The sequence below is a fragment of the Dama dama genome, chromosome 20 (assembly GCF_033118175.1).
Source record: "Dama dama isolate Ldn47 chromosome 20, ASM3311817v1, whole genome shotgun sequence".
Lineage (NCBI taxonomy): Eukaryota > Metazoa > Chordata > Mammalia > Artiodactyla > Cervidae > Dama > Dama dama.
In genome coordinates, this window is record NC_083700.1 from 89,455,020 (window position 1) to 89,480,683 (window position 25,664).

At 39.0% G+C, this 25,664-nt stretch overlaps 1 protein-coding gene across 1 annotated transcript in view; it reads left to right on the plus strand.

The window, feature by feature from the left end:
- The first annotated feature begins 4,364 nt into the window (after nucleotides 1-4,364).
- NDC1 (NDC1 transmembrane nucleoporin) overlaps nucleotides 4,365-25,664 on the plus strand; it is a 55,942-nt gene continuing 34,642 nt past the window's right edge. Inside the window, exons 1-8 of the mRNA XM_061121847.1 lie at nucleotides 4,365-4,668; nucleotides 7,655-7,775; nucleotides 10,005-10,106; nucleotides 12,311-12,485; nucleotides 13,795-13,933; nucleotides 18,671-18,779; nucleotides 23,277-23,328; nucleotides 25,434-25,569. Of these exons, the coding sequence (XP_060977830.1) occupies nucleotides 4,519-4,668; nucleotides 7,655-7,775; nucleotides 10,005-10,106; nucleotides 12,311-12,485; nucleotides 13,795-13,933; nucleotides 18,671-18,779; nucleotides 23,277-23,328; nucleotides 25,434-25,569 (984 nt within the window). The 5' untranslated portion in view covers nucleotides 4,365-4,518. The remainder of the gene's footprint in view (nucleotides 4,669-7,654; nucleotides 7,776-10,004; nucleotides 10,107-12,310; nucleotides 12,486-13,794; nucleotides 13,934-18,670; nucleotides 18,780-23,276; nucleotides 23,329-25,433; nucleotides 25,570-25,664) is intronic.

Below are 25,664 nucleotides of genomic sequence, written 5' to 3' on the forward strand. Positions count from 1 at the left end.
GGATTTTCCCTCAAGGATCTGTCTCTCCCTTCATTGTTCTTTCCTTTGAAATCTAACCCAGCAAACAGCCATCAAGACTAGCAGCTTGGCTCCAGAGAGGGGTTATCAAAGGAAGGAGGAGGAGTTTGAACCTCATTTTTAACTTGCTGAACCTTTCAAATTCTCCCTCAAGGCTTCAGTTTGGTAAAAGAAAAATAATAATGACTTATGTTTATCCTGGGGAATATGTGTTTTCCATGCCCCCTTAGGAAATATCATCCATGTGTTTCAAATTTATTTTTTGCTTGACTCATCAAAATACTGTTGCACAAGAGACTCTGGATGTCCAAAGAGCTGTCTTTTAAAATAAATGTCTTTTATTTTGTCGTTGGAAACAGCTAATCACATTTTATCAAGAGTCAGCAGCCTTCTTTCTTCAAAGGGTTGAATTTAACACTAAAAAGGTTACAGATGGGGAGAAAGAATGGTTATTTGCTACCACCAACCCCTTCCACTAATAGGCTATAAGATGCCAAGGACTGTATGATGTGAAGGTTTTGAAATGAAAACTCTAGGAAAATGATAGCTCACCTAAAAATATTAGCAAAAAGTAATTTCCATATCCCTTACCTTATTGGGAGTGAGTTGAGGTTAAAAATGAGAGTCCAGATTCTTCAGGAACTCCAGTTATTCATATGTTAGATCTTCTTTGCCTAACAACTCTATTTATTTCTTTTTTAAAAAAATCCTTTTTGTTTGAAAAAGTCCATCCTTTGTTATGGCATTAATCTCCTGTTTCTTTGCTCTTGAGTTCCTCCTAGTTCAACCTCCATTTCTACAGTGATTGTTGCTGTTTCTATTTCTTTCTGGCATTCTATGTAATAATCCTGAGTTTTTCTAGTACTAATTAGTGCTATCCTTTCATATTTTATATGATTTTCTTAGTTTTATTTCATTTTGGAAGATTAGGTTATAGTTTCATTTATTTAGTGTACGTGTCTTTCTGATATGCTTTAGTTGTCAATAGGGATGCTTTTAAATCTTTTTACAAAAGTCAAGAAAGATAAAGTGACTTTCCCAAGATGAAACAGCTATTAAGTGGCAGAGCAGGTGTTCACACCCATGTTTATCTGACTCCAAAGCCTGTAATCTTCTTACTAATCATACTTATCATATATTGAAATTCTACTGTGTGGCAGACAATTTATAAACAAAATCTGATCTAATGCAGCATCTTGCAACACCTTTTTATTATTGATGAAGAAACAAAGGCTTGGAAAGCAACTGCAGATGGTTGTGGGCACTTGTGGTAGTTTCAACAACTATAGGCTACTAGCTCTTAGTTTCAGAAGGTAAAGGCAGGTAGCCCACAAATAGTATGATTGCTCCAAGTAATCAAGTTTTCTATTAGCTCAGTATTTAATTTTGTCTAGAATGTGACCTTCTTCCTGTGGTTCAATATGGCAGGCAATACATCCAAGTTCCATGTAGCTGAATGGAGGAAGGGATTGACAAGGGGCAAAGAACATGAACTAGCTCTTTCTTAAGCAGGGGTTTTAGGAAAGCTACTATGCAATACTTTGATTTTATTTTACTGGCCTGAACTGAGCCATCTGCCTTAACTTAGCTGTAAGAGAGTCTGAGAAATGTGACCACATGCCCAATTAAAAATGGGGCGTGGCATGGTTCCGCTACTAAGAAAGAAAGGGAGAATATATATTGATGTAGACAACTACTAGTCCTTACCGAAGGAACTAAGCAAAGTGATCTGATTGCAAGTAATCTGAGGTGTGTTTATGGGCACTCTTTTAGAATGATTCTCTAAACTTTCTCCACCACCAAAGAGAAGATTTCTTCATGGCAAGATGATGTACCTTAAAATTTTTTATTTTACTTTAAAGTTTATTTTTGGCTGCACTGGGTCTTTGTTACTGCACAGGAGCTTTCTCTAGTTGCAGTGAGAGGGGCTACTCTTTTCTGCGGTGCTTGAGCTTCTCACTGTGGTGGCTTTGCTTGTTGCAGAGCACAGGCTCTAAGCGCCATGAACTTCAGTAGTTGCAGTATGCAGGCTCTAGTCTGGGTTCAGTAGTTGTGGAGCATTGGCTTTGTTGATTAGTGGTATATGGGATCTTCCTGGACCAGGGACTGAACTCGTGTTCCCTGTATTGGCAGGCGGATTCTTAACTACTAGACCCACCAGGAAAGACCCTTGATCTCCCTTTGTATTTCCAGTTTGCCCTGCAATGTGCTGCACTTAGTAGCTCAGTCTCTTAGCAACCCCATGGACTGTAGCTCACCAGGATCTTCTCTGTCCATGGGATTCTCCAGGCAAGCATACTGGAGTGGTTGCCATGCCTCCTCTAGGGGACTCTTCCCAACCCAGAGATTGAATCCAGGTCTCCCTCATTACAGGTGGATTCTTCACTGTTTGAACCATCAGGGAAGCCCAGGAATACTGGAGCAGGTAGCCCATCCCTTCTCCAGGGGATATTCCCAATCCAGGAATCATACCAGGGTCTCCTGTATTGCAGGCAGATTCTTTACCAGCTGAGCTACCAAGGAAGCCCTTGTCCTTCAATTCTTCAAACTTAGTTAATATTATCATATTTTTGGAAGTGAATATGATGCACTGTTAAAGCAGCTCAAGAAGCCACTTCTAGCAAACATTGCAGAGCAATTTGTGTGACTTCAATTTCTCTCACTAGATGATCAGTTTCTTCAGTCAATAAATCATCAAATCAGTCTTTCTAGAGTATACTGAATGTTGTCTGTGCTATGTATTTGGATGTTAAAAGGTATCAGCAGTATGCCTCCAGGGATATCACTGAGGCCTAATGAAATCAGAGAAGGATTCATTAAGTGGTACTTAGGTTGGTGACAATATACAGCCAATATACTGTCAAGGCTGTATATTGTCACACTGCTTATTTAACTTATATGCAGAGTACATCATGAGAAACACTGGGCTGGAAGAAGCACAAACTGGAATCAAGATTGCCAGGAAAAATATCAATAACCTCAGATAGGCAGATGACACCACCCTTATGGCAGAAAGTGAAGAAGAACTAAAGAGCCTTTTGATGAAAGTGAAAGAGGAGAGTAAAAAGTTGGCTTAAAGCTCAACATTCAGAAAACTAAGATCATGGCATCTGATCCCATCACTTCATGGCAAATAGATGGGGAAACAGTGGAAACAGTGGCTGACTTTATTTTTTGGGGCTCCAAAATCACTGTAGATGGTGATTGCAGCCATGAAATTAAAAGACGCTTACTCCTTGGAAGGAAAGCTATGACCAACCTAGACAGCATATTAAAAAGCAGAGACATTACTTTGTTAACAAAGGTCTATCTAGTCAAGGCTATGGTTTTTCCAGTAGTCATGCATGGATGTGAGAGTTAGACTATAAAGAAAGCTGAACACCGAAGAATCGATGTTTTTGAACTGTGGTGTTGGAGAAGACTCTTGAGAGACTGCAAAGAGATCCAACCCGTCCATCCTAAAGGAAATCAATCCTGAGTATTCATTGGAAGGACTGATGATGAAGCTGAAACTCCAATACTTTGGCCACCTGATGTCAAGAACCGACTCACTGGAAAAGACCCTGATGCTGGGAAAAATTGAAGGTGGGAGGAGGAGGGGACAACAGAGGATGAAATGGTTGGATGGTATTACCAACGCTATGGACATGAGTTTAAGTAAGCTCCAGGAGTTGGTGATGGACAGGGAGGCCTGGCGTGCTGCAGTCCATGGGGTCGCAAAGAGTCGGACACAACTGAGCGACTGAACTGACTTAGGTTGGTGAAAAGCATTTTCCTCACTGGCAGGAAATTAAGGACAATCAATATTTGTACAGTATTTTAGTACATCGTCACATCATCTGATGCCATCTTTATTTTTATCTTTATTTTATAGAGGCTTAGGGAGAGTCAAAATATTCCTCTTAGCAAGTGGTAGAACTGGAACTAGAAAACAGATCTTAGGAAACCAAAGGTTTCTCTAGGGAAAAACAGTTCTTCATTTCAGTAAAAATAATATCTTTGTGGAGAGGTCCACAGCATCCTTTGATTTCACTGTCAGACAGCAGATAAAGTAAGATCGAAAGAAACGAAGGCAAATCATTTTGCCAGTTCTTTGGAATCATAGAACTCTAATCAGTCAACACTGCGACTAGTAGCCGCTTTATAAATGACTACGATTCCCAGGATGCCACAAGGTACGGGCAGGCAAGACTTCGACTCCCAGCATGCTGTACTCTGGAACTTCCAGTCCCAGAATGCAACGCTCCTCCTTTCTCCCAGAGGTCCATGAAGACTACAATTCCCGGCATGCAGCGCCGCCCCCAGTTTCTGGCGCCCCGCTGGACCCTGCTTCGAAGAGACCGTTTGGACTCCAGAGGGCGGGCCCTGGAGTCCGAGTCCCCTCTGGGGGACGTGTGTGCCCGGCAGTTCTGGTCCGTTGGGCCTGCCCAGACGAAACCTCGAAGGGATGGGTTTGGGCCTGGGCCGGGCTTCTCCCAGGCAGCGTTTGAGGCAGCCCCAATGGGGCCCTCCGGGGGCCTTCCTCCCTTTGAACTGCGGTGGCGGGCGGGCTCGCTGTATCCTGCACCCCTCAGAGTAGGGGCCGCCATCACCATGGCCACGGCTGCGAGTCGGCCCTGCCCCGGAGGGTCGCGGGACATCTTGTGGCGCGTGAGTGCTGCGCGCACCGTGGCAGGCGCTCATTAACTGCGGGAGTCGGGCTGGTTTGGGGGCGTCGGTCGCGCGTGCGCGCTGGGCGGGGGAGGGGCTGGCTGTAGAGTAGCGTGGGGAGCGCGTGGGGTGGGGGGAGACCGGAGTGAGTGGTTTCGGGGTTGTGCGGGGCGTATTGAGTGGAAGCTAGTTATAGTAGCGAGGGGCGTGCTAAGGAGAGTTGGTTACAAGGTGTGTGTGTCTGTGCGGGACGTCCTGAGTGCAAACTTGTTACTGTGTGAGAGAGGGGTCCTGAATGGAAGCTGGTCATGGTGGGAAGGATGACCTGCATGGGAATTGAGTCGGGGAATGGGAAAGAGTTGTATGCCAGGAGGTGTACCTACTAAGTGCAGGCATCTTTAATTTGTTGATTACTTGCGATAAGAAGCGGGAAAGAATATCCGGAATCGGAAAGACAACTGCTGGACTTGGGGTCTGGGTAAAAGCAGGACGGGTATTTTGTCAAATTAGAGGAATGTGGACACTGTGGGCCGGAGGTGAGGAGGTACTTCCTTGTGGAAGTTTAGTCAACAGTTCTGCATCCTTTCTGTGGCGGACAAAGAGTAACAGGAGTAAGATCCCTTTTAGAACAGTGCTTATACCCTGGCAGCGCTGCCATCTACTTTGTTCCGTTCAGTCGCTCAGTCGCGTCTGACTCTTAGCGACCCCAGGCCTCCCTGTCCATCACCTACTCCCGGACTTTACTCAAACTCATGTCCATTGTGTCCGTGATGCCATCCAACCGTTTCATTCTCTGTCGTCCCCTTCTCCTGCCTTCAGTCTTTCCAAGGATCAGGGTCTTTTCCAATGAGTCAGTTCTTCGAATCAGGTGGCCAAAGTATTGGAGTTTCAGTTTCAGCATCAATCCTTCCAATGAATACTCAGGACTCATTTGCTTTAGGATGGACTGGTTGGATCTCCTTGCAGTCCAAGGAACTCTCAAGAGTCTTCTCCAACACCACAGTTCAAAAGCATCGATTCTTCGATGCTGAGCTTTCTTTGTAGTTCAACTCTCACGTCCATACGTGACTACTGGAAAAACCATAGCCTTGATTAGACGGATCTTTGTTGACAAAGTAATGTCTCTGCTTTTTAATATGCTGTCTAGGTTGGTCATAGCTTTTCTTCCAAGGAGCAAGTGTCTTTTAATTTCATGGCTGCAGTTACCATCTACAGTGATTTTGGAGCCCCCCAAAATAAAGTCAGTCATTGTTTCCATTGTTTCCCCATCTATTTGCTGTGAAGTGGTGGGACCAGATGCCATGATTTTAGTTTTCTGAATGTTGAGTTTTAAGCCAGCTTTTTCACTCTCCTCTTTCACTTTCATCAAGAGGTTCTTTAGTTCTTCTTCACTTTCTGCCATAAGGGTGGTGTCATCTGCCTATCTGAGGTTATTGTTACTTTTCCTGGCAATCTTGATTCCAGCTTGTGCTTGCTTCATCCAGCCCAGCATTTCTCATGATGTACTCTACATATAAGCTTCCCTGGTGGCTGAGATGGTAAGGCGTCTGCCTGCAAAGGGAGACCTGGGTTCGATCCCTGAGTCGGGAAGATCCCCTGGAGAAGGAAATGACAACCCACTCCAGTACTCTTGCCTGGAAAATCCCATGGACAGAGGAGCCTGATAGGCTACAGTCTATGGGGTCACAAAGAGTTGGATACGACTGAGTGACTTCACTCTGCACATAAGTTAAATAAGCAGGGTGACAGTATACAGCCTTGACGTACTCCTTTCCCGATTTGGAACCAGTCTGTTGTTCCATGTCCAGTTCTGTTGCTTCTTGACCTGTATACAGATTTCTCAGGCGGCAGGTCAGGTGGTCTGGTATTCACAGCTCTTGAAGAGTTTTATTTGTATCCCAAGTTATTAATACTAAATCTTGTCTGTTCTTTACAACCTTTATTATCAGCTATCGATGTCCTGCAGATTGTGCATCAGAAAGATGGCTGCAGTTTTTCTTTTTTAAACTTTCTTATTGCCACTGCCTTCCTTCAGACACTGACTGAAACCTTTGGCTTGGGCTGTCGGGGTGTGTTGCCTCCTGTTTTTCTGCTGTCTGCCTCTTGTCCCCTCTGATCCATCTTCAGTGTAGCCACCTTACAGACACGCGGGTGTTGTCTTCCAGAGATAAATCCGATTGTCACTTTTGTGCTTAAAATCTCTTAAGGTCTTTTCTTGTATTTATGTATTCAGCAGTAAATCTTGTGCCTCTTATGAGGTGTGTGTGTGTGTGTGTGTGTGTGTGTGTGTTTAAGTCGCTTCAGTCGTGTCCGACTCTTTGCCACCCTATGGGCTGTAGCCCACCAGACTCCTCGGTCCATGGGATTCTCCAGGCAAGAATACTGGAGTGGATCGCCATGCCCTTCTCTATAGGATCTTCCCCATCCAGTGGTGGAACCTTTGTCTCTTATGTCTCCTGCATTCGGCAGGCGGGTTCTTTTACCGCTAGTGCCACCTGGGAAGCCCATCTCTTATGAGGTAGGCACTGATAATTCAGACATGAATACAATGAAGTAGGTGCCCAGTTAGGAGCCCATATCTAATAATTGTAAACACAGTTGCAGTATATACATGATTCCTGTAATATGTATACACTTTCAGATATTGACATGTCTGTCAAACCCAGGGAGACAGCTGTAAGTTGCTGTGAAATACAGTTGTAAACTAAATGAAACCTTCTTCACTCCCCAAAGTGTGATATTTAATGTGACATCTGACTCTGGACTAAAACAGCAAGAGTTCACTAATAGGAGAAAATTCTGTAGTGGTATGTAATATTGTTAATAGTAGTGACCATTGGAGTTTATAGACAGCTTCGTGGACTGTAATCTGGGTGTAGACATTAGTGATTAACATCCTGTATGAAAGATAAGATTTGCATAACTGAAATAACTGGAATAGTTTAAATGACTTCAGGATTGAGGGATTTTGTTTATTTAATTACAGGTGTTGGGCTGGAGGATAGTTACAAGCATTGTCTGGTCAGTGCTACTGCTGCCCATCTGTACCACAGTATTTGTAATCTTTAGCAGCATTGATTTATTTCATCCTATACAGTGGCTGTCTGGTAAGTGATATTCAGTTTGGGGATAACAAATTTACAGGACCCACTTCTCAAAATAAAAATTGCATTACGTTTTAAATTTATTTTAGTGTCTGTATTGAGAGTGGCAAAAAAAATTCACTCTGAGGTTCTTAAGCCATTCCCTGCCTAACATAGGCATTTTCATTATATAATAAGATCACTAAACCTGTCAGAGACTGTTCACAGAAACAGAAAGATCACTAGAGACCACATTAATAAAAACTTAATTTTGTTTGTCTTTTCTCTTTGACAGCTTTATTGAGGAAATGAACTTGTGAGCTTTCTTTTTAAGGAAGTGAACTAATACTTTTACATATTTAAAAATTATAGATAGAAAATATGACATATCTTTTAAAAATTTTTTTCTAAAATTAAGAATACTTCATTTCTTTGTTGTGGCTGATAAGAAAGATGAAAAGAGAGAAAAGGAGGAGACTAAGGAACATAGAGTTAAACTGAAAGATTGATGAGAAGGAAAAAATTGTAGCAGGCTGATGTTTCTCAAAATTCTTGGAGACAATAAAATTAATAAATTCATCAAAGTGTAACTACTTTATGTTAATAATAGCTACCGATTATTGCTGCCTACTATGTGCTAGGCACCATGCTAAGTACCTTAAAATTCTTTTTTTTTTGGCCACTCCTCATGGCATATCAGGGTCTTACTTCCCCAACAAGGGATCCAACTTGCACCCCTTGCAGTGGAGAAGTGGAGTCTTAACCACTGTCCCACCAGGGAAATCCCAGGATGTTACTTCTTATCCTTCCTATTAATACAACCTTGTGTGATAAGAATGAGGTAGTATTCCTACTTAAATGAGGGACCTTAGACTCAGGTTATAAGTCTGTGCAGAGACGCAGCTGGTGAGTAACTGAACTAGGATTTGAATATTGGTCTCTGACTTCAAAGCCTATGTTTTTTTCACTCCCCCACACTAGAATTTAAAAAGAGAGAAATGTTCCTAGAGTAGATTTTGAAGCCTTTTAAGGTCTTGCCTAAGGCTAAAAGGCACAAATACTCTTGAAATTCTTCCCCCCTGCCACAATGGTAACAATAAATTTCTTTTGCTTTGGAAAGTGGGAAGTATGTTGTTAATTTAATTTTTCAGAAGAAATGCCAGTTTTCAGAGAGTTAAAAGCTTTACCTTATGGCCTTTGGAGAGAGATTGCTGCTAAAGAATTGAAGTCATTTTAAGTTTTTTGTTGAGACATATCAGTCACTTTTTGGGTAAATCTCACAGTCAGATGAAGTTAAGCCATAAGCTAGTACCAGGGTGGCAAGTATTTCTGTAACCACCTTGCCCGTGTCTGTGTCACTCATGCTTGTGTAGTTGCAACTTTAGAATATTCAATATTGTAACCTAGAGCCATTACCAGTTGTTATGGATTGGTACTTCAGACAAAAACTTTTCGCCATTTCGTGGCCCAAGGGTTCTTTAATTCTAGTGTCCCTTTTTCTCCAGATTGGATTTGATTTATGCCATTTTTCTCATCAAATATTACTGTCTGCTTCAACTTTTGCTTCATAAAGTCTTTACAGCAAAATTTAGTCCTTCCTTCCTTATTTCCAGCCACATGAATTAGTTCTTTCACTCTTTTAGCTCGGTGTAATGCTTGAGAAGTTTACTTGTGGATGCTTAATAATTTTTCAGTAATTTTGGTCAATGAATTAAAATTTTAAAAATAATTGGTCTCATTTAGTGTATTTAACAAACGTGTCCATATTTTTATTTCTCTTGTTCATATTTTTAGGCATAATATATACATATTTTAAACTGTCACATTTTTTAGATGGAATATTGATTGTTGAACCACTCAAATGTGAATGTATTAGTATTTCATGAATTTTATTTTTAATTCTGTTCATTTGGATGATGTACAGATTATTCTATTTCTAGAAATGTTACTTTTTTTAGCTCTATGGACTAATTGCATTTAAGAAGGGATCTGAAAAATATTTACATTTTAGAAAGAAACTTTGTTGGTATATTACTAAATGTGGTACTTCTCTGTTTTACATGAAATATGTTTGCATATGGTGTTATTTGTCTGATGTTATCATCTGGGTCATCTGAAAGAAATTCTGGTATAATTTTAAAGATAAGTTTTTAAATTAAAATTAGAGTTGTGGTTCAAACCCCCCTTTTTATTGCAGTATACTAAACATGACAATATGACTGAACTCACTAATTCATTTCTCTTTTGTTTTAGCTTCTTTCAATGATCTGTATAATTCCTACATTATCTTTTACCTTCTGCTGCTGTCAGTGGTAATTGTAATAATAAGTATTTTCAATGTGGAGTTCTATACAGGTGAGTTTTCAAATGTTAACCATCTTTAAAATACCTGAATTTATTTTACTAAGAGCAGACATAATGAATTTTATATGTGGATGTGTACATCAGAGGCTGTATTTTGTGTCAGAGTTTTAAATGTATACAGAATTATATGCTTTTGAGTGTCTTATTGTAAAATTTATTTGACTAATACTTTCTCTGATTTTAAAAAATAATTAGCACTCTTAGGACAAATTGTATGATTCCACTTATATATATGAGGTTTCTAGAGTAGTCTCAAATTCATGGAGATATGAAATAGAATGATGGTTACCAGGGACTTGAAGGAGGAGGGAGTGGGGAATTGTTCAGTGAATACAGAGTTAATTGGTACAGGGAAAGATGGAAAAGTTTGGAGATGGATGGTGGTGATGGTTGCACAACAATGTGAGTGTACTTAAAACTATATACTTAAAATGGAAATTTTTAAAAATATGTATTTTATGACATTAAAAAAATTAGGCATTTTACTAGTTCACAGCTAGTGATTAAAGTTGTGATTTAGCAGATATATCATAAAAATAACTCCTTTATAGAGTATGAGATCAAGACCAGATGATTTCTGAGGTCCTTTTCAAATATTAAAGTCTATAATTCTGTGATTTTGGTACAACAAAATTTAAAATATCATATGTTTTGCCTTGGGAGAATCACCTGCTAGATTTCAGAGTTTTTTACTTTTTCTCAATTTCTCTCCTTGCTCTTCCTGCCTTTTCAGATTCCTTAAGTCTGTCCTTGAGGTAAAATGAGAAGCTTTAAGTTATACTTCTTTTTTTCACTATAAGTTCGTTCCTCTTTTTAGCTCTTTAGTACTTCCTGGCTAGATATGATATACAATTTCACATTGTTCTCTGGATTTTATAATATACCCCTTTCCTTTGCTTTTCTAATCCCTCCCTACTTGCTGACAGATCTCTTTTTCTATTCAAGCCATCTATAGAACCCCTTGACTCACAGTTAGCTTTTTTGGTGGTGGGGGAGGGTGGCGGGCCTGTGCTACATGGCTTGCATCATCTTAGTTCTCCAACCAGGAATTGAATCTGTGGCCTCTGCAGTGGAAGTGTGAAGTCTTAACCACTGGACCACCTGGGAAGTCTTCGTCTAGTTTTTCTTAAAGCCTGACTAGTCACTTTGGCTCATTCCTTCAACGTTCATTATGCATTACATTGTGCCATGCATTGTGTAGGGATAGGAGATGTTTGGTCCCAGTTTTCCCCAAGAGGTCTCAATGAATGCTGAGCCAGTAATACACTGGATAGTAGGAGAGTATATAGGAGCACCATTTACCCAGCATGGTGAACTTCCTGAGGAGATGACGTTTAAACCAAGCCTTGAAGGGTGAGTATATTAAGTAGACAAGGAAGAAAAATGACTTTCTAGGGGAAAGATAGAGCATATAAAAAAGTTTAATGACATCAGAAGGTTTGATATATGTTCAGAGTATAAGTCAATTACACAGTCAGTAGGTCTTGTGGGCCTTTCTGGTAGGGAGGGAAAGGTGATAGCATCCTGTTTTCCAAATTGTGAAGCACCTAAACCTACTCCCTTGATGCTTAGTTTTCCACCATACTTGGTATCTATTAAATACTGTAAGAATTAAAAGAAGACTGTGTACAAAGATAGGTCATGGAACCCTGTGGCAGCTATTTTCAAAGGCCAGCATCCCTCACCTCCTCCCCACTCTTGCCTTCCCTAGTTCACCTTGCAAGCATTTATTTTAGTATTCAGTGTTGTCATTATTTACCTAGTTTGTAATTTATTTTTCCAGATGGACTATATATTGTCAATTCAAAATGCTGAAATAAGGATAACTTGCTGGAAGACAGGCACTATCTTAAAATTATTGTTTATTCCTTTATGGCAGTAAGGGAAGTGGCAGGGTAGGCACTATTTGAGCTGTCCGGAAATCTTAATTAGAAAGAATTGAAAAATGTTAATCATACTATCCTTAGGTTTCATCTCTCTAGATTCTTTGGTTTTTGTTTTTCTGTGTGTATCTGTATTTCCTCAGTCTTTTTTCAAATTATTTTGACTTAGAATGTTTCTGTACTATGTTTTATACCGACTCGGTTTCTTCCTGCCCTTTGGAGTATTTATGCAAGGAGGAGAGGGAAGAGTTTAGGTCCTCTTGCTTCATATGCTGTGGATTATAAAGCTACAGTCGCGTGTTTTGTTTTCAGTTGTGCCTTCCATTCCCTGCTCAAGACTGGCACTGATAGGGAAGATCCTTCATCCGCAGCAGCTCATGCACTCCTTTATTCACGCTGCAATGGGAATGATGATGGCTTGGTGTGCTACAGTGATAACCAAGGGCCAATACAGCTTTCTTGTGGTTCCCTGCACTGGTACTGAGAGGTAATATTCCATATATTTTTTATAAGGGTCCTTGTTTAGTTATTAATCCAAAGGTGACCTGTGTACATTAATAGTTTATGGACATTCTTTACTTTCCAGACTTCTATTAAAAAGTGCTTTCTCACATACATCAAATGTTTTTGATGTTTTATGTTTGTTAAATTCAGTAGTTTTTTTAAACCATTCTGTGCAAGGTACTATTCTAGATGCTGTTGGATTTATTAGAATGATTTACATATGGAGTACAAGCTCCTTCAGAGTTGAGAACAGTAGGTGGTGTAAGACATGTATGCAAATGAATATATGGGGAGAGGAGTAGAAATGTGGGAGAAGTAGGATATAACAGGAAGAAAATGAAATGTGCAGATCAAACTTGTGGGAGTTCAGAAAGCAGGGAGGGATCGGTACATGGCTTCTGGGAGGAGGTGGCATTTAGGTTGGGGTTTGAAAGAAGGATAATATGGGAAGAATGAAAACATTTTTTAAATAATTACAACTACCTTCTTCAGTAGAACACTTTTATAATTTTGAAACATACACAGTTCTTGAACAGATGACATTGATATAAATATCAGATTGATATTCTGATTTTAAAAATCAAAAAAGATTTCTGGAGTAGTCTTTAAGTTCTCAATTAGCCATTGCTTTTATACAGTGTTCATGACTACTGAATACTTGATTTCCTTTTGTCCCCCAGTTACTATTAAATAGGGCAGGCTTTTTTCCTAATGTGGTAAATGTTCTTTAGTGAAAGGGTTCCCATGAAGGATTGTCTCCTCATAAGAGACAACACAGAGAGAAGCCCAAAGTTACGGCATCTCTATGAGGTATATAGCCTTCATTTAGAGTTCTTCCTAGCCCAGATACAGTTTACAAGTGACTAAAAAGCGCCATTGCTTACTGTCACAGGAGACATTCTTACCCTTACCAGATTTCCAAATGAGCTAAGCTAGAGTTTTGTTTTTTGTTTTGTTCTTAAAATGGGAAGATTTATTAAGGTTTTTCTGCAAAAGTAACAGCCAAGCCCATGCTTCTTAAGAGAAGTGATTAGCAGGAAATTTATGTCATACCTTGGGCCCAGAACCACAGGATGCTTCTTAGTTTTAACTAAAGGTAAAATTCTCATGCATCAGGGGAAAGGGTTTTGTTAATCTTTTGCCCACACTTAACCTAAAATACACCCTTATGTTAGAATTTGGGGCATTTCTTAAGTAATTAAGTCAAAGCTTTTCCTTCAGTAAATATTGAGCCTAAAATGGTGATATGTGTCCCTGGCTATTGAATTAATAACCTAACTTTTCCCTTTCAGCTTAGATAGCCCTGCTGTACAAACCTGCTTAAATGAGTATCACCTTTTCTTCCTACTGGCTGGAGCATTTATGGGCTATAGCTATAGCCTCCTGTATTTTATTAACAATATGAACTATCTTCCATTTCCCATCATACAGGTAAGCTGTCATTTGAGCATTTCCTCATGTCAGAATTTGGCTGGGTTAAAATCGCCCTGGTGATTCTGTATATTAACTGGCCTCATCTGATTAATTCAAGATTTGATCAGTGAAACTTAGGACTGAGATGCTCAAAATGCCATTTGGAGAGGAGATCTTTGTCTTCATGAGACTTGAGTGTCTGGGAGCTGCAGTTACCCTTCCTGCTGCGTCTCTCAGAATACTGCTTTGCTCCACTGTTTCCCTCCTTGCTAGGTAGTGGCAGCTGCTGTGACCAAGCAGGGCTGGGGGAGGGTGATGATGACACTCACGCAAGGTACCTCTGTGCAGTTGCCAGCTTCTTTTTGAACCTAATAATCTCATTAGCCTGAGGATGTACAAGTAAATATAGAACATGTCAGTTACATTCTGAATAAATAAAACAGTTGGATTGGTTTGAGTGGGATAGTGTAGACTGTCTTTCACTTAGGTTTTTAAAAATCTACTAATTTGGTAGAAGCTGTCCCCTCCTGTGGCAGGAGAGAGAAAGGTAGGTTGAGGTTTCTCCAGTGCCACCAAGGCTCTCTGGAGCCTGTTGCCACTGTTTTTGACTGTGCTGTTATTCACTTCATTCCTGCTCTACAGCATACTGAATACTGGGCTTTGGAGTAAAACTTAGAACTAGCTCCTGCTAGGACCCAGTCTGGGAGGGAGAGAGTGGGGGAGGGATGTATAGATAAATGATATGCCACGAGAGTGTAAATATTAGAGTGTGATGGATTAGGGTTCTCCTGGTTTAACTAAAGTTTTCACATGCCTGTTGCATTCTTGAGAACAGTCCGATGAAAATACACCTACTGCAAAGAGATAGCGCTCACAGGCAAGAATGTGGCGCTTACCTCTCTGCTCTCTGAGCCTATGATAGGGAGTCCTGTTATAAGTTCTTCACATCTTGTGAAGGTGAGTTAAAAGCAGAGTGCCGTCTTCGCTACCTCAGAATTTCACAAGGAGAAAGATCCCAAAATCCTGCATAGAAATATCCATGGTGAATCATCTTTGATGCAAACATCATTAAGAATATAGAAAATGAAGAAAAGAAAGTACTAGAGAAAAATTAGATTACTCCCAAATGTCTTGCTCCTTCATGGACTTCAGTTGATAGTGAAAGCCTGTTTAACATCACAAATGTGTAAGGGAGTGAACAAGGAAAGTCCAGTATTGATAGTACTGATAAATTATTGTTTATACCATGTAATGCACATTTGTAAAATTTGACAGCTAGATTATTTGTAATTTCTTTTGATAAAATTTTGGATTTACTCTTGTGTATTTTTCCAGACCCTTCATTGTACATTTATAAATATAGTAGCTGTAATATTATATATTTGATGGGTTGGGGTTTTCATAAATACTTTTATTTTGCACTTATTATTCAGTAACTACTTTTTCATGTAACAATATGAAAAATTAGATCTTTTTAAAAATATAGTACTTTAACCAATTTGCTGTTAGTCCATTATGTTTTTTTTTTTTTTTTCTTTAAACTTGCTTCTGCTACAAAACTCAGCTCTGTTGCCCTTATTAGATTCTTTTTTTTTTTTTTCCAGTGGGTTTTGTCATACATTGACATGAATCAGCCATAGAGTTACATGTATTCCCCATCCCGATCCCCCCTCCCACCTCCCTCTCCACCCGATTCCTCTGGGTCTTCCCAGTGCACCAGGCCCGAGCACTTGTCTCATGCATCCCACCTGGGCTGGTGATCTGTTTCACCATAGATAATATACATGCTGTTCTTTCGAAACATCCCACCCTCACCTTCTCCCACAGAGTTCAAAAGTCTGTTCTGTACTTCTGTGTCTCTTTTTCTGTTTTGCATATAGGGTTATCGTTACCATCTTTCTAAATTCCATATATATGTGTTAGTATGCTGTAATGTTCTTTATAAAAAAAGAAGAGAAGCCTTATTAGATTCTTAATGACTGACTGATAGGGAAAAGCACAACATTGGTGTGGAGTAGGGTACAAAGAAATGAATAAATACCAAGATAGGCTTGGTAAGGTATACACCAACAAGACTATTTGAAAGTTTATTAAATTAGATAAGATTTATATAGCCGGACACATTGTGAATCTTTGAATAGGTAAAGGATAGCTTATAGCCAAATCACAGAACCCAACAAGGAATTGAAAAGCATTTCACTTTAGGAGCAATAAGAGGGTATATTAGCTTTCTCTGTATATCTAACTGCTTCTGTAGCCTCTCTGGACCTTGTAAGTGATGGTTAAGGTGAGAGCTGCAATAGTAATAGTATAGGAACTATGCCCTTTTTATTGGAAGGTGAAGGTGAGATAGTGGTAGCACCCAGTGACTGCATGGGATAGGTGCAATTCTACATCTTGAACTTTGAAAGTATTTTAATAAACCAGGATACTTCAAGCTGTATGGTTAGTGACCAAGTACTCATTTTACCTGGGCTGCTTTTTGTAAGATACTGTTGGAATCTGCAGATACGGTATGAAGACAAAACCTCTACCTAAAGACTTTGCTGTCCTTCTGTTTCTGAAATCCTTAAAGAAGGACCAGCCCTAATATAAACACAAAGGAAGACTAGAATTTGGGAAGTCCATCTTTGGTTCTTCAGGTTTCCTCAGATCCTCTCCAGTAATATAAAAATATTTTTCCAATTGGCATTTTTAGGGTACACAACCCTTGTTTCACAAGAAGTGTAATTTTTTCAGAAAAACCCTTTCATATTTTTTCTTGCTTGATTCTTTACTCTTAGATTGTTAGCATTGGAAGGTACCCACTAAGGAACTGTTTAGCTGGTTCAGCCTTATTCTATCTCAGATAATTAGATAGGTGATGAGACTTACTTAATGTTGTACAGAAAAAGGCAGTATTATATAGCTCAGGTCTCCTGAGCTTAGGCTTGTGTCTTCTTTACTGCCTCCTATTTTTCTGCAAACCCCATGTGAAAAATTTTAGTGTAGAGGCATTATACACTATCTTTAAGGTTTCAGGCTCTGAAGCCAGCCAGCCTACATTAAAATCACAGATTTTTGTTTTGCTAACTGGTAACACTGGTTAAATTACTTAACCTCTTTGTGCCTTGGTTTTCTCAGCTATAAGATGGGGATAAAAATAGAGGGTTGTTGTGAGGTTTAAATGGATTAATACATTTAAAGTGCTTGGAATAGTACCTGGTATGTGGTAAGTGTCCAAAAAGTGTTAGCTGTTAATTATTATGTTTTTTAATACTTACTCCATCTTGATATTCCTTACTATATTAGGTTGGTGAAAAAGTAATGGCCGTTTTGGACCATGAATTTTAAACCATTATAACTAGGCTGAAGCACATCTTTATTCATCAAAATAGGAACTATTACAGTCAACACATTTTTGCCAATGAGAAATAAGTTTGTTTATTCCCATACTATAAAAATCTGTGCTTTGGGATTTAACAAATTCTTGGAAAGCATTTTCTGCCTCTTGCTGGTTGTGGAAGCATTCTCTCTGCAGAAAGTTCTCAGGATGCTTTAAGAAGTGGTGGGTGGTTGGCAAGAGATCAGGTGAATATGACGAATGAAGCAAAACTTTGTAGTCTAGTTCTTTGAACTTTTGAAGCGTTGGTTGTGGGACGTGCAGTCAGATGTTCTGGGGAAGAATTGGACCCACTCTGTTGACTGTTGTGTTGCAGTTTTCAGTGCATCTTGTCGATTTGCTGAGCATACTTCTCAGGTATAATGGTTTCGCCAGGATTCAGAAAGGTATAGTGGATCAGACAGGCAGCAAGCCACCAAACAGTGACCATGACCTTTTTTTGGTGCAAGTTTGGCTTTGGGGAGTATCTTGGAGCTATTCAGTCCAGCCACTGAGCTAGTCTTTGCTGGTTGTATAAAATCCCCTTTTTGTCACTCGTTGTAATGTGATCGGGAAATGATTTGTTGTTGTGTAGAATAACAGAAGACAACACTTCAAAATGATGGTTTTTGAATTTGCAGTCAACTCATGAGGCACCCGCTTATCAAGCTTTTTGACCTTTCCAGTTTGCTTCAAATGCCCAATGATCACAGAATGGCCGACTGTGAGTTCTTTGGCAGCTTCTTGTGTAGTTGTAAGAGGATCAGCTTCAGCGATCCTGTCAACTGGTCATTGTCAGCTTCTGATGGCTGGCCACTGCACTCCTCGTCCTCAAGGCTTTTGTCTCCTTTGCAAAACTTCTTGAACCACCTCTGTACTGTACTTCATTAGTAGTTCCTGGGCCAAATGCATTGTTGATGTTTTGATTTGTCTCTGTTGCTTTATGACCCATTTTCAATAAGAAAATCGCTCAGATTTGCTTTTTGTCTAACATCAATTTCCTAGTCTGAAAATAAATAGGAAATAAACAGCAAGTAATGAGTCATAAGCAAAAAATAAATAAATAAAGTGAGAAATACACCTTAAACATAACCACATTTATTTAAGAATGTATTCCAATATCAAATAGCAAAGTTCAGCAATGCAAAATCGCAGTTACTTTTGCACCAACCTAATAGATTGATACTGTTAATTTTCTCATTTCTGATGTCATATAAATGAGATGCCATATAATAAAGTATTAAATATTTTAACATCAGAGATAGTTGATTTTTTTTTTACCTCTGAAATAGACTTTGTCTTTTTATGTGTGAATTGTTGTGTGCTTGCTTTAGAATAAAGTAGAACCTTTCTTTGAATGTGTTATTTGATTCTGGTTTTCTTTTTTTCCACAGCAATACAAGTTCTTACGCTTCAGGAGGTCTCTGCTCTTGCTAGTTAAGCATAGTTGTGTGGAATCACTGTTCCTGCTTAGAAATTTCTGCATTGTATATTATTTTCTTGGTAAGAATTTCTCCTTTTTGATACAGTGTATATATTAGCTCACAGCTCAAGAAATGTCAGTTAAAAAGCCGTTCTTAATTGTATTCATATATTTCCTACTGATGCTGGGAAAGATTGAGGGCAAGAAGAAAAGAGGGTGACAGAGGATGAGATGGTTGGATGGCCTCACTGATTCAATGGAGATGAGTTTGAGCAAACTCACGGAAATAGTGAGGGACAGGTAAGCCTGGCGTGGTGCAGTTCATGGCATCGCAGAGTTGGACACAATTTAGTGACCGAACAACAATAATAGTAGAAAGTGTGTGATTAGCCCAACTGATTGCTTGTTTACATTAAATGTTTAGATTGAAACGTTCAAAGACTATTTAGTTAAGAGAGAATATTGTTAAAGAAAATGTGGCATATACATATAATGCAGTAATAGCCTTAAAAAAGAAGGAAATCTTGTCACATACTACAACATGGATGAACGTTAAGGACATTATACTAAGTGAAACAAGACAGGCACAAAATGACTACATTATCCTACTTACACGAGGTGTCTAAAGTAGTCAAACTCTTAGAAACAAGAGAGTAGAATAGTGGTTGTCAGGGGCTGGAGGGAGGGGAGAAAGGGGACTTGTTCAGACATATAATGCAGTAATAGCCTTAAAAAAGAAGGAAATCTTGTCACATACTACAACATGGATGAACGTTAAGGACATTATACTAAGTGAAACAAGACAGGCACAAAATGACTACATTATCCTACTTACACGAGGTGTCTAAAGTAGTCAAACTCTTAGAAACAAGAGAGTAGAATAGTGGTTGTCAGGGGCTGGAGGGAGGGGAGAAAGGGGACTTGTTCAGTGGATAAAGTTGTTCATTTGCTAAGGTGTGTCCAACTTATTGCAACCCAATGGACTGTAGCATGCCAGGCTTCCCTCTCCTTCACTGTCTCTGGGAGTTTGCTCAAATGTCCACTGAGTCAGTGATGCCATCTAACCGTCTCATCCAAGGCCACCTTCTTCTTTTGCCTTCTGTCTTTCCCAGCATCATGGTCTTTTCCAATGAGTTAGCACTTCACATCAAGTGGCCTAAGTTTTGGAGCTTCAGCATCAGTTCTTCCAATGAATATTTCGGGTTGATTTCCTTTAGAATTGACTGGTTTGAACTCCTTGCTGTCCAAAGGACTCTCCAGAGTCTTCTCCAGCACTGATTCAAACGCATCAATTCTTTGGTGTTCAGCCTTCCTTCTGGTCCAACTTTCACATCTGTGCATGATTACTGGGAAAACCATAGTTTTGACTATATAGACCTTTGTCGGCAAAGTGGTGTCTTTGCTTTTTAAGCTAGGTTTTTCTAGGTTTGTCATAGTTTTCCTTCCAGGAAGCAAGCATCTTTTAATTTCATGGCTACAGTCACTGTCAGCAGTGATTTTGGAATCTAAGAAAATAAATCTGTCACTGCTTCCACTTTTTCCTTTTTTATTTGCTATGAAGTGACGGGACCGGATACTATGATCTTAGTTTTTTGAATGTTGAGTTTTAAGCCAACTTTTTCACTCTCCTCTTTCACCCTCATCAAGAAGCTCTTTAGTTCCTCTTTACTTTCTGCCATTAGAGTGGTATCATCTGCATATCTGAAGTTGTTTATATTTCTCCCGGCAATCTTGGTTCTACTTGTGATTCGTCCAGCCCAGAATTTTGCGTGATGTACTCTGCATAGAAGTTAAATAAGCAGGGTGACAATATGCAGCCTTGATGTACTCCTTTCCCAATTTGGAACCAGTCTGTTTTTCCATGTCCAGTTCTAACTGTTGCTTCTTGACTTGCATACAGTTTCTCAGGAGACAGGTAAGGTGGTCTGGTATTACCATCTCTTTAAGAATTCTCTACAGTTTGTTGTGATCCATACAGAGGCTTTAGCATAGTCAATGAAGCAGAAGTAGATATTTTTCTGAAATTTCTTTGCCTTCTCTATGAGCCAATGAATGTTGGCAACTTGATCTCTGGTTCCTCTGCCTTTTCTAAACCCAGCTTGTACAACTGGAAGTTCTTGATTCATGTACTGTTGAAACCTAACTTGAAGGATTTTGAGCATAACCTTACTAGCATGTGAAATGAGTGCAGCTGTGTGATAGTTTGAACATTCTTTGGCATTGCCTTTCTTTGGGATTGGAATGAAAACTGACCTTTTCCAGTCCTGTGACCACTGCTAAGTTTTCCAAATTTGCTGGCATATTGACTGAAGCGCTTTAACAGAATCATCTAGGGATTTAAAATAGCTCAGCTGGAATTCCATCACCTCTACTAGCTTTGTTCAAAGTAATGCTTCCTTAGGCGCATTTGACTTCATATTCCAGGCTGTCTGGCTCTAGGTGAGTGATCACACCATTGTGGTTTTGCAGGCCCTTAAGACCTTTTTTTGTATAGTTCTTCTGTGTATTCTTGCCATCTCTTCTTAATCTTTTCTGCTTCTATCAAGTCCTTACCTTTTCTGTTCTTTATCATGCCCATTCTTGCAAGTGTTCCCTTGATATCTGCAATTTTCCTGAAAAGATCTCTAGTCTTTCCCATCTACTATTTTCTTCTACTTCTTTGCATTGTTCATTTAAGAAGGTTTTCTTATCTCTCCTTGCTATTCTGTGGGATTCTCCATTTGTTTGGGTATATCTTTCCCTTTCTTCCTTTCTTTTTACTTCTCTTCAATGGATATAGAATTTCAGTTTTACAAAGTAAAACATATCTGGAGATCTGTTGTATGACAAAGCACCATATAGTGTTTATACACTTAAAAATAGTTGCAATGGTAAATTTTTTTTCTTTTTTTATGATGGTAAATTTTATGTGTTTTTATCTCATAAAAATGTATTCTTTAAAAAGAAAATATTGTATGTCATTTGGTCATTATAATAACGTATTACTTTTTATAACATTTTTGTAACTTGCTACTAATACAACAAGTTCAATTCTAAAGGAATAAACCCTGAATATTCACTGGAAGGACTGATGCTGAAGCTCCAGTACTTTGGGCCATCTGATGTGAAGAGCCAACTCATTGGAAAAGACCCTGATTCTGGGAAAGAATGAGGGCAGGGGGAGAAGGAGCAACAGAGGATGACATGGTTGGATGGTGTCACCAATTCAACGGACATGAGTTTGAGCAAACTCCAGAGATAGTGAAGGACAGGAAAGTCTGGCGTGCCGCAGTCCATGGGGTTGTAAGAGTCAAACACGACTTAGTGACTGAACAACAGTAACTAATATGACAGAAATGTCTTGTTGCTCAAGGAATATTATGGGGCTTCCCAGGTGGTGCAGTGGTTTAGAATCCGCCCGCCAGTTCAGGAAGGCATGAGAGATTCTGGTTTGATCTCTGGGTTGGGAAGGTTCCCTGGAGTAGGAAAGGGCAACCCACTCCGGTATTCTTTCCCGGAAAATTCCGTGGACAGAGGAGCCTGGTGGGCTACAGTCTATGGGGTTGCGAAGAGTTGGACATGACTGACTGACTGATCGTACACACAAAGAAATATTATAGAATATACTAACGTGAATTTTAAGCACAAAGTTGCAGCTTATTTAGTATAATGAACAGTACAAGTTGAATGGAAGACTTAAATGCAAATAGCAACACATTAATATAAACAAAATCCAGCATTCTAAAATAAATACTCTTTTCAGACTGTTTCTGAACATTTCCTAGTCCTATTTTTCTGTGGAATAATTTTATAAAATTGTTCTATTTGTATAGGCCATTCTGTTGTCTGCTGTAAAATTTTTAGTTAACTATTAAAAGCATGTATAAAAATGGATTGTTGTCATTTTAACGTTAACACTTTGTTGTTTTTTATTAACCTACTGCAGTCAGCCTGGCTGGTACCCTTTGGGCTGACATAGCAGCTGTGTCAGCATATCCATGGTCAGCTAATTCTTCTGTAATTCCAGTTGTGTCTCATTCAGATTTTCAGTAGTAATACTTTTCCTTTCTTTGTTGCACTTTAGTCTTTTTGTCCAGTTTCCTCTTTCAGTTTTTCATTTTTGTAAAATGTCATGAGCATTTATCGTGGGAGATAAGGAGGCAACACAACTATATTCTTTGCTGTCTGTGCCAGAACTGAATAAGAGATGTGACTAATCACTAACAGTACTTTGAAAAAAAGAATGCCCAGCTGTTGTCTATATGCTGATTTGTGTACTACTGAAAAACTAGAGTACTATATTCAGTTGCATACAGCTGATGTCAGTAACTGAAATTTGAATTGTGTTCCTGGGAGCTGGTGTTATTTAATTAAAGTATAGTAACTGAAATATGTATATGATGGACCTGTGCAAAGCAAGGACTGTCTAGAAATTACTCTCTTTTCCTGCCCATTCCTAATCCAACTCTAGCATTTTGACTGAGGTCTTTGTATCTACTTGGTCATCTCATCAATCTCATATTCCAAAGCATGATGGTTTATTTTGTTAATTTTTTATAATTATAGCATGGTTTTATTTTTTTTTTCCCCTCTCTCAGGCCATATTCCCAAAGCTTGGATTAGCACTGCCATGGACCTTCGGGTAGATGAGTAAGTGTCACATGAAAAGTCCAATTTTAATTATCTTAATTGTTTCCATCCTTTTAGTTTGCTACTTTGCAGATGTTTTATTTAAATTTAGCCTTTACATGAAAGAAAATTGTATTCAGAGGCTTCCCTGGCAATCCAGTGGTTTATGGCTTCATGCTGCCATTGCAGAGGGCATGGGTTCGATCCCTGGTGGGAGAACTAAGATCCTACATGCAGCATGGCCAAAAAAATATTATTAAAAGAATTGTATTCATTTTTGAATATATATATATATAAATATATATATAATTCACATAATTTAAAATGCCAATGGTATATAGAAGGGTATACACTGACTCTGTTGGACCCAGTTTTTGTCACCCAGTTCCTTTCCCCCAAAATAAGCAGTGATAATTCCTTTTTTGTTAGATATAGCTTTTATATAAGTGGACTTGAGTTCTATAGGCATACCTCTCTTGTTTCTCTCCTCAATAATCATTCTATGCTATGTTATAATAGATAAGCACCATACGGTGGTTTTACTCTTAATTTTGCCTGTGAGGAAACCAGATTTGAGTTGGGTCATGTGGCCAGTTGAAGTTCCTAAGTAGCAGTGGAGTGACAGCGCTGGATTTATTGTTCCAGTTGTTTCCATGTGCACTTTGCACATAGGTAAAGCTTTAATTTTTATTTGGCAAAAAAATACAAACTTCTTTATTAGTATTTGTTCTTTTAATTATTGGTTATTCCACCATGATACTTTTTGTATGATCTTAACTACTACCACTTAAAAAAAAATAACACTTTCATTGTCGTTTTAAAAAATATTTCTTTACTTATTTGACTGTGCCAGGTCTTAGTTGTGGCATGTGAGATCTAGCTCCCTGACCAGGAATCGTACCTGGGTCCCCTGCACTGGGAGCATGGAATCTTAGCCACTGGACCACCAGGGAGGTCCCTTAACTACTACCACTTTGGAGAAGTGAGAATATTGACATTTATGAATGTTTGCGATATTATGATTTCTGCACTGTAGATTTCATTTCCTAACTTGTAAAAGTTTCTTGGTAAAATTTACTTTTGTCTTCTGCTTAATCACTAGATATGAAACCAAATGGGCAGGTCACTTATTATCTTAGCCCAGATTTTAAACTTGGTCAAATAGAAAAAGAATGATATTTGATAGAAATTTAACATAATAGTTTTTTCCTCTTTTCCCTTAAAAAATGTTTTGCTTATATGACAGTGTATGGTATTCTGGTCTTAACGTTTGCCAGGTCCTCAAGTAATGTTTATTTAAAAGCAGAAAAAAACATTATTCCGCCCCCCCCCTCCCCCCCAGCCCCAAGGAGTGTCAAGCACTATGCTGGGCACTCCTAACATAAACTGTTTTAAATCTCCTAAAAGCCCTAAGAGGTAGAAGGAAGAGACTATGCCAACATATGGATGAGGAAACTGAGGATAGGTTAGGTCAAGTGATTAACAGAATCACAGCATTTACAAATAGCAGAGTCAGAAATTCCAGTCCTATTTTCACAGTTGCTAAGTGTCTGTTTGTAGAATTATGATGACATTGCAAATTGAGCTGTTCAAGGTTTTGGTAAGATTGCCTGTGTTGTCTTTATTTAGCTTTCTAACAGAGTTTGTTAAATTGTTTTAAAAGTAGAGTTTGTTGTTTTTAGATAGTACTTTGTGCCCTTAACTATTATGAAACTGTTTATGCATATACAGGTAGAGTTGAAATCTGGTCCAGGAGAGTTGCTAATCTTGTTGAATGGTTTTTAAGTATCAAGCTACAAAACAACAATACTAAATTTTACCCAGCCTCTTGGGGAGTCTTCCTCTGTCATAGAAAATGACATTGAGGATTTGAAATGCAAGAAACTGAGAGCCAGTTTAGGTCTGCTCTTCCCTCAAGGCTCCCTTGTGTACTTAATAAGAAAGTATTAGTTAAAAAAAAAAAAGAAAGTATTAGTGAAAGAACTGTATAGAGTACAAAAGAAGAGGAATTTGTCACCATTATTGTTTAGAAATAGGATTTGCTTCTCAGTATGGGGCCCCAGGTCTCTTAAATGCTTATATTGTAGTCTTCCCACAGGATTAAATAGTGATTTCTGTTTTCATAGGCAGTTTCATAGGCCTCTTGACACTGTGAGTGGCCTCTTGAATCTCTCGTTACTCTATCATGTCTGGCTGTGTGGTGCCTTTGTCCTGATGACTTGGTACATCTCATGGCTACTCTTCAAAATCTATGCCACAGAGGTTAGTATTGAGTTTTTTGTCAGTACTTTTCTGTTTTGGAGTGCAGAGGTTTATTTTTGGTAGCACACTCATCAGCATGTTGTTGTGCCCAAAGC